Source organism: Typopeltis vanoorti, chromosome 21 (genome assembly GCF_054136105.1).
Source record: "Typopeltis vanoorti isolate ZY-2024b chromosome 21, IOZ_Tvanoo_1.0, whole genome shotgun sequence".
In the NCBI taxonomy this organism is placed as follows: domain Eukaryota; kingdom Metazoa; phylum Arthropoda; class Arachnida; order Uropygi; family Thelyphonidae; genus Typopeltis; species Typopeltis vanoorti.
Window position 1 is genome coordinate 36639852 of NC_143569.1, and position 14727 is coordinate 36654578.

A 14727-nucleotide genomic window follows, 5' to 3' on the forward strand; every position below is an offset into this window, starting at 1 on the left:
TGAATAAAGAAAAAACTGTACAGCGGTGGACAAGATACTGTAGTGAGTTATATGAAGAAAAACTACATTTAGATAGAGTTGGGAAACTGACTGAAGAATTGAAGCAGATATCACCACCAGGTAATGGGTATGATATGGACATTTTAAGAAGCAATAGGATGGCTAAAAACACTTTTTCTAAAAAATAGAAAAAGCAATAGGATAGCTAAAACACAACTAGTCCTGGTAACGATAACATCACCAGAGAAATTATTAAATATGGTGGCGAAAGTATGGTTACAGAAATGACCGAACTATGTATGCTACGGGAATAAGGGAAAATGCCAGGGGAGTGGGTGAAATCGATATTAGTGACATTATATAAGAAATGAAATAAGCTAGAATGTAAAAATTATAGAACAATTGCCTTGACAAGTCACTTTGGTAAGGTGATGATGATGATATTGACAGAAAGATTGAGAAGAGAAGCATACTTTGAATTACAAATCAACAGATTTTGAGAATGCGGTTAATAGCAGAGAAAGGTAGGAGAAAAAAAATATATATATATATACTTGCTTTGTTGATTTTCAGAAGGCATTTGAGAGTACCGACCAGAAAGTAGAGGATTCTAGCACTGCTAATCCTATGGAATTTATAGAAAACTAATAGCTATATTAAAAGATGTTTATCAGAATGCAGTTGCAGCAGTTAGAATAGATCATTTGGGGAAATGGTTTAGAACAAGCAGAGGTGCTAAGACAGGGGGGACCCAATATCACCAAGCATTTCCATCGCACATTTAGAAAGAGCAATGGATAAAATGAAGGAAGATGCAAAAAGAATATCACAGTGCATGGGATGAGAATTAAAAATCTGAGATTTGCAGATGACATTGTTATTATTGAAGAAGACACTGAAACTGTTAAATTAGGAATGGAAGAGATTTGGACTTGTTATGAACTTGAAAAAAACGAAGACAATGGTATTTGGTGAGAAGAACATGAAACAAAAGATACAAGTGGTTGGAACTGATATAGAAAATGTATAACAATCGACATATTTGTGGAGTAAAATGACGTATGATTTGGACTGCAAAACAGAAATAAAGATCCGGATTGCAATGGGAAGAACAAATTGAAATCCATGGATAACATCTGGAAAAGTAAAGTGATCAGCCTGCAAACAAAAGTTTGCAGGCTAATCACTTTTTTTCTTGACCTTTCTTTTGCCTCCATCTAAGAGTAATGGAAAACATGTATATATTTAGCGGTGTACTGTATGGATCTGAAACATGGGTAATAAATAAGGAATCAAGAAAACGAATTTTGGTATTTGAAGGAACTTGTTACAGGAAGATTCTAAGAATAGGATGGGTACAGAAAATCACCAATGAAGAGCTCTATCGGAAGATACAACCAAAAGAGAATCTAATGCTGAAGATTATAAAATGGAAGCTGCAATTATTTGGACACATTTGTAGAATGAGTGAAGACAGCCCGGGAAATAAAGACATTTATGTTTGGTATTAGATGGTGTAAAGAGTAGAGGTAGACCATACAGAGAATGGATAGACAACATAAAGGACTGGTGTGGAATGAGTATACAGTATCTGCGACACTGTACAGTGGAAGAAGATAGTGAAGGAGGCATCGGACACCAACGGGCAGTGAGCCCATAGTTCGTGATGATGATGATGATTGCAAAAAGACGTGGAATGCCAATACTTTCCTATTACTATATGTAGCCTGAATAATTGATAATATATATTTGGGATGCATTTAATTAAAAGTACCGTCACATGCCCAATCCTTATTATTTTCAAGGTCATCTAATCCAGTTTGTGTACCAAACGCTAAAATTCTCTCTTCGTTATCTTCACCACTATCATATAATAACTTCTCTCCATTTTCTAGAAATTTATACTCATCTGGAATTATATATCCACTTCTTTCAGTTGAGATACGGGTTTCTTGACCTTTCTTTTGCCTTCATCTAATATTACGACACAAATTTGCTAGAGACGACATCAGAGATGAAGGAAAGCAGACTCTGAGTTAAAAAGCTTAATTTTAAAGTCCTTCCTATAACTAGTTGGTTCATAAGGTCACCAGATTGTTAGTTTAAATTTTTACGGCGAATTATCCGGCCACGTCCACTTGGTGTACATTTATCATCAAGATTAGCTCGATAGATCTGTCTCAATTTTGAATTTACAAGAATCATTGACTTAAATTTTAAGTACCATAAAAACATTAAAAACTGTAGAGTAGAATTTCTGATACCTGTTAATACAGAAATTAATGTAAAATATCACCTTAACCATTAATGTAATTCAGTATTAATGTAGAATGTAACAGAAATTATCCCAATAGCAGTAGGATTAATCTCACTTACATTAAAATAGAAAAATGAACATATTAAGATAATCCAGCTTTATGGACCAGACTATTCAAACAGAAGAAATAATAATTTTTATTATTCCTATTAAACACTTTCAATGACCATAGACTTTGAAAGAGTTTTTGAAAAATAAAATGCCAATCACGATGACTGGAGAAAAATCACACGACCATATTTCAATTACATGAAAAAAAAGTTACAGTGGTATGGACTTGTATAGAGATGCCTACTACAAGATTTCCTCAAATACTCCAAACCCTTAAAGATTATAAGGAACGATACATTTCCGTAATACCAAGAAGTAAACGGATAGAAAACACTAACAGTATAAGTGCTTTGAACTCCTATAGAAATTTTAATAATCTTTCCTGTCCAATCTGCAGATAGATTGGACAGGAAATGTTTCTGGTAGTCTCACCCTCCCTTAGACCAATGAAGATGAAACTTATAACGATAAAACATATTTCATACTAAAAGAGGAAAATCAAGGGGATGGTCAGAATTACATCACATCATCGAAGGCCATGCTAATAACCACAGTCGTGTATACTGTAGTCTTTCAAAAAAAAAGTCGTTGTAGCTACTGAAAGCATTTTATGCGTTGATGTATTCTCTAACCCTTAGCAGTGCAACTTTTGTATGCCGTGTCAAAACAGCATCTTCTTAATGCATCGTATTTTATTTCTCTAGAAATTCGAACTCCTCAACTTTCTGAAACTAACGGTACTTCTCCGTTCTATCTGGACATTACGGTGGTCATCCCTGTTATCACCTCAGGCGTTATTGTGATTATAATCGTTATAGTGGGTTGTGTGCTCTGTCATAAGAGAGCATCCCAACGTAGCACCTACGGAAGCGGTAAGTGTAGAAATTTCAATATATCGAATGCTGTGGTCACGCCTTTTTTTAAATCGCACTGGTTACTCTAAGATTTTTTTGCTTTTTGGTCTTTATTCTAGATGGCTCCGGAAGCTCTCACAAAGAACGACAAGCCATGGAAGCGATGGTCCTTAAGGACATCAATGCAGCTCAACAGCCTCCAATGTCAGGAACTGTATCCAGTGACGAAGGAACCCAGAGGTCGTCGTCTTCCACTAGCCAATCGCGTCCAATGTCTTCTCTAGTGAATGCAGCTGGAAGTAGGTAGAAAAGTCCTTATTGGGAAAGATTTTATTATAAAATTTCGTAAGGAATTTTTTATTGAGAGAATATTTAATCTTATACGATTTATTCACGCTAAATGGTAAACCAAACGTGGCAAACTTTAGTGTATCTCAAAGACAACTTATATTATGGTGAGGTTCCCACCAAAATAATTTCCTTGTGACTTCACAACATTTCCAGTATTCTCAACAGACGTTCTGTTTAAAACTCGACAAGTAGAGCCAGTAAATTTTAATAACGATGGCGTAATCAAATTCCTTCAGTACTGACTGAAGTTTGAAAGAAAAGTTACATTCAGAGTCTACTGCGCATGATCAGAAATTCCCGCGTAGAGACTAAGCTTAATGAGCTGGATCATTGTCATGGTGAGAAAAACTAATCTCTTACAATACTTCTCGGATTTCACCACATATCTTTCTGTAGACGATCCAAAGCATTTCAATTGAAATGCTACAATTATTTAACACTCAGAAACAAAATTTAGCAAAGACGATTCCACGACAGTCAAAAAATATTAGATCCTTCACTTCTTTTGATGATGGGGAAAAAAATCAATCAAACGTTTCGGTTCTGCTATTATTGTTTCATACACAGTTTTTACTAAAGGATAGCACGTGTGAATCTAACCCTGATTTGCATTCTCAACAGAAGTTCTGTTTAAAACTCGACAAGTAGAGCCAGTAAATTTTAATAACGATGGCGTAATCAAATTCCTTCAGTACTGACTGAAGTTTGAAAGAAAAGTTACATTCAGAGTCTACTGCGCATGATCAGAAATTCCAGCGTAGAGACTAAGCTTAATGAGCTGGATCATTGTCATGGTGAGAAAAACTAATCTCTTACAATACTTCTCGGATTTCACCACATATCTTTCTGTAGACGATCCAAAGCATTTCAGTTGAAATGCTACAATTATTTAACACTTAGAAACAAAATTTAGCAAAGACGATTCCACGACGGTCGACAAATATTAGATCCTTCACTTCTTTTGAAGATGGGGAAAAAAATCAATCAAACGTTTCGGTTCTGCTATTATTGTTTCATACACAGTTTTTACTAAAGGATAGCACGTGTGAATCTAACCCTGATTTGCACGTGCTATTCTTTGAAGTCTGATTTTCAACAGAACCGATGTCATAAAAAGAGGTCGCACAGATCTTACAAAACATTACTTCTTAATCGGAGTTAAGCTACAACTTTGAAATAAAAGTCTAGTAGATCCTGTTCTACCTATAACTAAAAGAGACATTTATTAAATGAAAATCTGGAGAATTTCTGATCGTATCTTATATATCGTACATGATGCATCTATGAACTGTTTTAATTGTCGATTTATCTCTTTTAGAGATTGAAAAAGAGAAGTGTTTCGTTTCCAACAGATTTGCCAAAAATATAATATGGAAACATTAATAGAATGAAAAATAAATAAAACTCTTGTGATTAGTACGCAACCAATCAGATGTAAGCAAGCTAGAAATAAACAGAAAAATAATCAAACAAGTGATAAAATTTAAATACTTGGGAATTCAGAAGAATTTACAGTAAATGAAGTAAAAGATCAAACGCTTAAAATAAGATTTCAGGATGATTAACAAGACCAATGTGAAAAAAAATTAAATGTTGCAACTAAGTATATATAATAACACCAATTTTAACTTACGTATTTGAGAAAATAGCTGAAACCGCTAAGATCAAATAGTTAAATTCTACAGAAATGAAAACTCTTAGGAAAATTACAGGAAAAACAAATTTTGATATGGTCAGAAATGAAGACATACAAAAAGTGTGCTTTATAATCAGTAAATGAATGGATAGAAAAAACAGAAGGAAAAAAAAAGATGACAAAAAGATGTCAACAAAATGCAAAAAGAAAGGGTATTAAACCGAATACAAAGTGAAAAACAAGTACCACGAAAATGATGGAAAAATGGATTTGCAACAAACATTGTCTAAGACGAATGAAAAACCGGTTGTGCAAGTATTCGGTTACTTTGATCTATGACTGAATCAGCTTGGGTTATGAGGTCAGTGTTGTACGTCTGTTGACTGCGTATATTCTTCTTGGTTGTGTATTCTTCTGGATGAAAAATTCTGCTTCCACCTACAGGACAGGTTAACTCACCTTCACCTAAAAAGCCGTCATAAAGGGCCTTCATGTCCTAGACGGAAATCGACCTAGATCTTTCCAACCAAAAGGTATCGCTGATACCGACTAGGGTACAGAGAGTCCCCAGCGTTAGATGTGTAAAGAAATATTTAATTCAAATTTATATATTTTTGTAAAAATAAAACTGGGACCAAAACTTTGCCGACCTGGTTGGTTAACAGGCTGCACGTTCGAAACCGACCCTGGACGTGGATATTTGTGATTGCGTTTTGGTGGAAGATGAATTTAATAGCCCAGTATAGCCTCAGCATTAACTACGTGTAATCTTTCAACAGAAAATCCAGCTGCAAAGTCAGATTATACCTTACGACATTGGATATTTGTTATGATAGATGACATTTCATTACATTCACTATTTTAAGAGTCCAAATTAGATATTCTGGTGTCGATATTAATTCGATACGGTACAGCATTCGGATTAGAACTATACTAAAGCCACACCAATACTTAAACTTAGTTTTTTCTCAAAAAAGAAAGGATCCAAGCCGTAGTATTAAGTAGAGACCACAGACAGAAAAGTCATCATCAGTTCCTTGATGATGTACCCTCAAGGGATGTTCAGGCTACTATGAGAACACTACATGATTACGTTTACATTCTTATTATTCACCTATCCGCATCTTTCCTCCAAATTAGTCCATTACTTGTGAACACTCCAATATCGTTATATCTAACATTCCGTGCTTCTAAGGCACTTCTGACTGAATCAATCTACCTAGACTTTGGTCTTCCGCTGGGTCTCTTCCTTGCCATCTTAGCATCTTTGCTAACCTTTCTTCACCCATTCTATTTAAGTGGCCATACCGCCTTAGATTAGCTCTTCTTACACATTCTTCATTAATAAACGAGTCACATTCCTTTCTAATATCTTCATTTTAATATGATTCTGCCATTGATGTCACGATTCACTTCCCTAATTTTTCTCATAACCCTGATGTCTATCGTCTCTAGTTTTGATCAATTGCTTTATTTCTAACCCAACTCTAAGATCCATAACTTAAAACCCGTTTGAAAGCTTGTCTTGTATACCGCTACTTTGGTGTATTGGTTAATTTCTCTCTTATTCAATATAAATTTATTCACCATACCAGCTTTTCTTATTCTGTTATCTATTTCCAGATTTAATTTGCCATCTTCACTGAAACCTGTGCCTAAATAGCTGAAATATTTTTCTTGTTCTATAGGATCTCCATTCGGAATACAGTTTATGTGTTCAATGTTTCTACCTATTTTCATAGTTTTGGTCTTTTTATTATTGATTCTCATGCCAAATTGGTTACAGCTGTTATTCAATTTAGTTAGAGAATCCTGGAAACATGCATTAGATGTACCAAATATACAACATCATCTACATAAAGCCAAGAGCTATATTTGACATCTTCAGTTCTAATATCAGGCCTATTCAAATTTATATATTTTTGTAAAAATAAAACTGGGACCAAAACTTTGCCGGCCTGGTTGGTTAGCGTATCTGCTCGCTAACTAACAGGCTGCACGTTCGAAAGCGACCCTGGATGTGGATACTTTCTTTCATAACGTAATCCGGCTAGATTATGAATAAGATGGGAGATAATGTGCATCCTTGTCTTACCCATAATTTTACAGCAAACCATCTTCCTGTATTTCCTTCATTTCTAACTGCCGACTGACAACTTAAATATAGATTATGTCTCTGTATAATGTTCGATATAATTGTAGTGTTTTGAAAAGCGTTTCTCTAAGTACCTTGTCTTATGTCTTTTCCAGATCTACAAAACTAAAGTACAGATTCTTGTCATATTCCCATGATTTCCCAGCTAATTGTCTTAAAGTGAAAATCTGATCTTGACAACCTCTATTTGGCCTGAACCCAACTTGTTCTTCTCCAGGTTTCTCTTCCACAATCTTTATCAATCTCTTTTCAAGCATGTGCTCGCATAAATCTTACCTGGAACACTCAGTAGAGAAATTGCTGTAATTCTCACATTCAGCTTTATTCTCTTTTTTTTATAGATGGGAACTATGAGAGTTCTACTCCAGATGGGAGGGGGGTCTAAGATAAAGTAGGCATATTAAAAATGAAGACACATGAAAAGCACATTGGTAGCCTTCAAGAATGAATAAACAGAACTAATCTAAGAGGGTAGGGTTACTTGAAAGAATGGAACATGAAAGGTTAGCCAAATAGGTATTTTGGTGCCAGAGAAGAGATCCAGAGAAAGACCATGATGTAAGTGGATCGATGCAGTTAGTGGAAAATAAGATCTAACAAACACAGATTAATTTGGAAAAAATTAGAGGAATCCAGCAATAATAGAAACTTAATGAAGTAGGTACTATCATAATCTCCTATATGCTCCTTTGAGGAATGATGTACATATCAGGACTGATGATGGAGAGATCTAACCCTAGGATCTTTTGTTACCGCTGAATACATCTGTTTACGTGCAGGGGAGAGAGAGAGAGAAAGATCGTAACAATTTATGAAACAATGACAAATCTGGTTTGTAATTTTATTGGAATTTAACATAAACGTAATGTCTTAAGATCTCCAAATCAATACAACTGCCCGGACATATGCGATTTCATATGAAATCGCATATGTCCATGATTTCACCCAAACGAAATGCTATTTCAGATGGTCCAGAAATGAGTATTATACTTTAAATTGTTATTAAGGATAAATTATTTACTATATTTATTTCTTTTTCTTTCGTTATTGTATCTCTGAGTATAAATTACTATTCTTATATAAGTAGCACATTTTACTTTTTTTTTTTAATTTGGAAAGCATGTTGACTGTTTATTATAAAAACAGTGGGCAACCATGAGTTCATTTAATAGTACACGCGAAATATTAACATTCTAAAATGCAACCAATAATTAAGTCTAAATATTAGCTAAACATACCATTAAAAAGACCAATTATTTCGGAATTTAAGACTGAAATAAATGATGCCTAAGTAACTACAGCAATCCCTCGATTAGTGCGTTCTTTAAAACAGGCGCATTAATCGAAAACGCACTAATTGAATATATTAACCTATGAGGAAATGTATAATTTGTTCCTCAGATTTCTTTTTTGATCCTTAATTTTTTTTCCAAAAGAATTACGGTATGTCTCAGGGTCTAGTTAAAGAAAAACCATGAAGCTAAAGACAATAAAACATATTCAGAATATAAATTTTATTATTCTATTTCTTAACAAAGAATTGAGCTAGCGCAGTTTGGCGGGCATTTTGTTTCTTTTTTTTCATACAACCGACGTTATGGCCCTATTGCCTCTTCTACTCTTCTGCAAATTTTACTGCTTCTCTCTTCATCAGGATCAGCCTCTAAGCACTGCTGCTTAAAAACTTCGATTGTAAAAAAAATCTTTTTAAATTGTTTCTGTGAAATCTCTTTTGGCTGACTATCAGTGGTTAAATTTTCTTCATATTCTTCGGGATCTTCCAGCTGTGCATCTAAATTTAGCAGGTCGGAATCACTCAATTCTTCAGAATGAGATTTAATTAACTCTTGGACGTTATCATTGAAGGAGAGAAAGAAATGAAGGACGTACGAATTGGTCGCCAACACGCGAAATCACGTGCTTTATAGATAAAATTTCCCGACTGTTATACAAGCAAAATAGTTACCACTTTAAAAACTATAAGGATCATAAAAGAAAAGCTAAATTTTCCGACGTGTAATAATAAATAACTCATCCCAGAAGACGGATTGATTACCCTATTATCGGAATGGATTCTCCTTTTTGTGACATGCGCAGAAGTGTCGATGGGTCTCGAATCTGTGGGCGTACTATAGCAGACGACATAAATTTAAGCGGTAAAAACTTGGAACATAGTGTACATGGAAGTAGTGTAGTATGTCACTAAAAATAACTTTGTAAAATGCTTTAAATCGGTAACTAAATTATTTCATTCTGGTGAGTGATTTTTTAAAATAGTTAGCCATAAAAATGTAGATAGAAAATTTTTAAAATCTGCAACATTTATTTTTAAGATGTATATATAAGCGCACTAATCGAATTTGCGTATCGAAAAAAATGACGCACTAATCGAGAGATTACTGTATATACACTTGTCCACAATAATAAAAATACATTTCAGTAGAGTAGTCGAATGGATGTATGACATGAGGGGATAAAACACACACCTCTGGTGCAATTCTCATTGCCGATTTCTTTAGAATAAAAGATCTTTTTTCAACCAAAAGTAAAAAAAGAGTAAAAGTAAAAAAACCTTATACGGATGTCGGGTTGAAATAGTTGAATCAACTGAGGTAATGGAAGGCAGTGTATTGCGCAGAATTCCTTGGGTGTCATAAATTAATTGTTTTACGGAATGAAAAAGCAAACTTATCTTCAGGTGGAAAAAAACTTTATGGAGGTCTTCTTTGCGTCCTAAATGGGACATCGATTCTTTCTTCCCATAGAGTAAATTTCGCGTGTGCGCTACAGAAAGAGCAGTATCCCCGCACCCCACCCTTTCTGTAGGATATCTAGTTATGATTGAATTAGGACTAGAATATCGCTGAATTAGGAACTGTAAAAATAGGAACCCGAGAAAGGAGGATTCCCAAGTAGCCGATCAGGAGACTTACCCAAGACTACTCCAGGATCAGAAGCTCCAGGTCAATAATTAACGATAACAAATATATAAATCTTATTCTTTCTCTTTTTTTATTTTTATCATCCTCCCCGATATCTAATAGTGTGAAATTTTATTCTTAATTGAGGCCGTTCAGAGAGTAGATAGACTATAATTTTTAAATTTAGAAATTAAATCTCCACTGTTAAAGAATTTCCCCAAAACAAATCGCCAAACAGTAAGATAACTGTGCTTTGAATCAAATTGAAATTTTCCATTTTGTTTATCTGTGTCCTTTATTTTTCTGATGTTCGGGGGGTGGGGAGAGAATTACGGGAGAGATAAATCCACTCTTGTAGAATAAAGAGGTAACATAACATGAAAGGCAACCTTTGGAGAACTCTAAAGAGACGTATTTGCCTGCAGGTAAAGAAAACGGAGAAAAAGGGTTTATTATATGAAAGGAAGCGACTCTGCAATACTGCTTGGAAAATTCTTGAATTGAATTCTTTTTGAAAAAAGAGAAAACTTAAATCAAAATGTTCAACTTTTCTAAGACAGCGAATTCTTTTCATCAACAAGTGAATATAATTTGTCTAAAAATATTCATTTTGGTATTAGATAAAATATTAACGGAGTTTATATTTTACGGAGAAAATGTGAATTATTTTTACGTGGATAAACGTGATTTCCTTTTCCCAATCTTTTTATTATGTTTTTGTTTGAGTGATTGTGTTTTCTCTTTAAAAGTAACAGGATACAGTAATCGAATTTCTCCAAGTTCGCACACCTTAAGGGAAATATCTCTATTCTAAACGCATTTCTTACATTTTACCTTATATCTTCGTTACTGTAAGAATCGATATAACAAGTGAAGTGGCTTGAGGAATGGAGTGATGCTTAAATTGTTTAGAATAACTCCGAGAAAGCCTTAACAATTTTATTTAAGGGACTGGTTTATTCGTTAATCAACTGTGTTCAACGAATAAACCAGTCCCTTAAATAAAATAAACCTGTTCCTTAAATCCTTAAAAGGACTGGCTAGATGGGCGAAGCAAGAATGCTTTTCATATTCCCCGTTATCTAAAGAGGACAGTGTAGGGATAAGGTGTTATTGAGCTATATAAAGCTCTGATCATGGCAGGAAGGTAACAGCAATAGCAGAGCCTCAGTTAGAACTTCATTGGCTACGGCACTGCCACCCATTACCCTCCCAGGATACCCATTTTAGTCGCCTCGTATGATATGTATGAGCTACATTGGCGCTATTCTTATCCCGGCCACCACAGAAGAGACTTCCGTTCTGGTTAAAAAGTTCTTTAAAATATTCATGTTTCTGAAACCAAATGGTGTCAGAAATACGAATACATTTACATATTTATACTTATTTAAACAGAATAAACATAACTTCTTTCACGGAGTCTTTTCATTTGCGATATTCATTTATAACAAGTGTGGTTAATTACCAGAATTACAGCATTAATCTGCTTCAAACATTTCAAACAGCGATTTCTACTATTTAAACTTTTGGGAACCAACAGTATTCACATTTTAATCTCACCATCCTCCACAAAAAGACAGTAAATCTACAGTACATAAGGACATTTATTGAACATAATCCAGAAAATTGATCTTAAAAATCCAAACATGAAACTTTCTCGGCCACTTTTAGGCTTATAATAAACAAGGTACTCATCGCACATTTGAAAATGATGGTCCAATGCGCGCAATACACTTTTGCACTGTATCAAATTATCAAGTAAGGCAGCTATATATTTGTTCAAATTATTATATCAAACATTGCCCCCTTTATAATAACTGCTGTATTGGGTATATGAGATATCTTGAAGAGAACATGAAAACTTGAAGCATCCATTTACAAATATCGCATCCACACTTGTTAATACAAATATATTTACGACAGACAGCCACAAGTTAAACTGGATAAAACGATCTGTTTAATTGTCTTTGGCTATGAAAACTTGTTTAATGGTACTCATGTCGAGCAAACTCTTAGAAAAGTACTAATAAATCCAGAATTTTCTTGGATCCCTTAATTTTTTTCTATTTTAAAATCTTAAGTGCATATTTCATTAACATAATGACGAATATGTTTGACTTTATATGAAACAGAAAAAAACTAATAAATTGATTTTTACAATGCTACGAAATAGCATAAAAATAAAAAAATAAAAAAAAAATTCACGCACCGATATCAACATTTTTTTTTTTTTTTTTGGCTAAGATGGGCGAAGCAAAAATGCTTTTCATATTCCCCGTTATCTGTAGAAGAAAATGTATGGGTGGGGTGTTATTGAGCTATAAGCTCTGATCATGGCAGGAGGGTAACAGCAATAGCCGAGCCTCAGTTAAAACTTCATTGGCTACAGCATTGCCATCCATTACCCTCCCTGGGTACCCATTTTAGTCGCCTCGTACGACATGCAAGGGGCTATTCTTATCCCGGCCACTACACGGGGTAACCAATATCAACATCAACAAAAGATGACAATTAATTATATTACATATTTATGAAAAAATATTTAACGTGTCTATATAACGAAATAATAAAACAATTATGAAACATTCTTTTAGATGTATAAGGAAGTTGGAGAAATCACTTTAAAATAATGATGTTTTATAAAAATTAATAAAATATATTTCGTTAACTGCTTTCTTGCAAGACACTTCTAACTTTTAATAATGAAACAGTTCATAGGGCGCTAACACAAGTCCGTCACACCGATAGCAATGATAAAACCACCCGTATCGTCAACACAAAAACTTGGTTGCACACGAATAATATTAATAATAATCTGCGCGTTAACTGAAAACAAATTATATTCCAGAACATGATGCTTGTTACCTGCAGTTCCCAATGAAGACGACGAAGTCCATCCCTACGCTACCCCCTATGATACACTTCCCGACTACAGACAGCTGGGAGAGCCAGGTACTTCCGGGATTCGGACGCTGAACAAACGAGGCAAAGACAAACGTGAAGATAACCTGTACAGCAGGCAGGTAAGTAACTGTTTGTTGATTTAAAGATAATTCATAATATCTAGCAGCTGGAAGAACAAAAATATTCGTCATATAAGCGACGAAATGGGAAATATTTATTATATTTAAATAAAGGTAAATAATATAAATTAATCTAAAATACTTTATGAAGAGAAATGAAGATAAATTAATTTGAATTTTCTTAATTTTTTTTAAAACAAGCATATACACCATATATTTTCTGATATATAATAAATATATCAAATCATATGCAGTTTGCAAGATTGTAGTATTCTGTTTTAGAGGTACTAAACATGCTATTAAATTATTGGTTTTAAATTTTAAAATAAAACAGCATAAATAAAATTAAGCTAAAATTAAGGAAACTATAAAAGTTTTCAATAGCTTTTTTCCTTCTTTTCTTTTTTTGTTAGTGCCGTCCAGAGAGACCGTACGAAGCACTAAAGCCCAGTGTACTTCCGCCTTTAGCAGTCAAAGGGACATCTGGCGTATTTCAGCAGCAAGACATCGAAGTTCCAGATACGTGGGACTGACAGAGTTGGACATTACAAAGAAATGGCGTACATATCTGGAAGATTTCCACGAGTCTAATGTACTTTTGGAAATGGCCCAAAACGTGGAGTGTGTTCTACGTTTTACCAGAAGCGTTTCATTTAAAGTGACGTTGACCGATTCTTTTAAGACTAAGAAACTGACATTTTATTCATTTCAGTCGCTGTTTTTCAGTAAAATAAAAAAAAAATACCTTTCAAAGGACTGACCTCCGATAGAGTTAAGCACTGTGATTTTACTGATGAGAAATCATTAAACTTTAATACCGTGTCAAATGGTATTGTCGCATATTTATTTCGAGGATTTAGTCCTTTGTTTTCATATTATGGAATGTTTCAACTTAGTACTGTTAAGGAGGTATCTGATAGACAATCCTATTTTTTTAAAAGGCACTTGCGCAAACTCTTTCTGATCAACACTTCCAAATTACGGACGGCAATGCTTGAATCACTGACGGTGTCCTTGATTTGTAACGATTTTTGTTGTAATATGTCATTCGGATAGAAAAACAATCTAAATTGACTCTTGCACAATTCCATTAACTAATGAAAAGTAAACTAATTCGTCACGGAATTCAATAAAGGGCACTTAATGGATTAGTGAGTAAATTTTCTACTCTATTGCCTTCAAGGTTAAGACCCTTGTGATTTACAAATTGCAATCTTCACACAGCGATTTTTTTTTATTTCTTTATAACTAGTAAAAAGCTACACATTCCGTCACTTGCAATCTCCGATGATTTCTCAATGCACTGATTTAGTTTGTGTCAAAAAGATTCGAATGTTTTTTGCTTGTTTTTCTACAGATGTGTTTGATCAATTCATGTGTTTCGTATTTTGTGCTGCAAGTAGCCTACTGTCCATGATT

General features: G+C 34.1%; 1 protein-coding gene across 1 annotated transcript in view; it reads left to right on the forward strand.

Moving 5' to 3' along the window:
- Positions 1 to 14093, forward strand: part of LOC150094742 (cell adhesion molecule Dscam1-like) — a 170827-nt gene extending 156734 nt beyond the window's left edge. The window contains exons 21-24 of the mRNA XM_090411346.1: positions 3073 to 3240; positions 3342 to 3521; positions 13157 to 13308; positions 13722 to 14093. Coding sequence (XP_090267472.1) covers positions 3073 to 3240; positions 3342 to 3521; positions 13157 to 13308; positions 13722 to 13841 — 620 coding nt within the window. The 3' untranslated portion in view covers positions 13842 to 14093. The remainder of the gene's footprint in view (positions 1 to 3072; positions 3241 to 3341; positions 3522 to 13156; positions 13309 to 13721) is intronic.
- Positions 14094 to 14727: the final 634 nt, after the last annotated feature.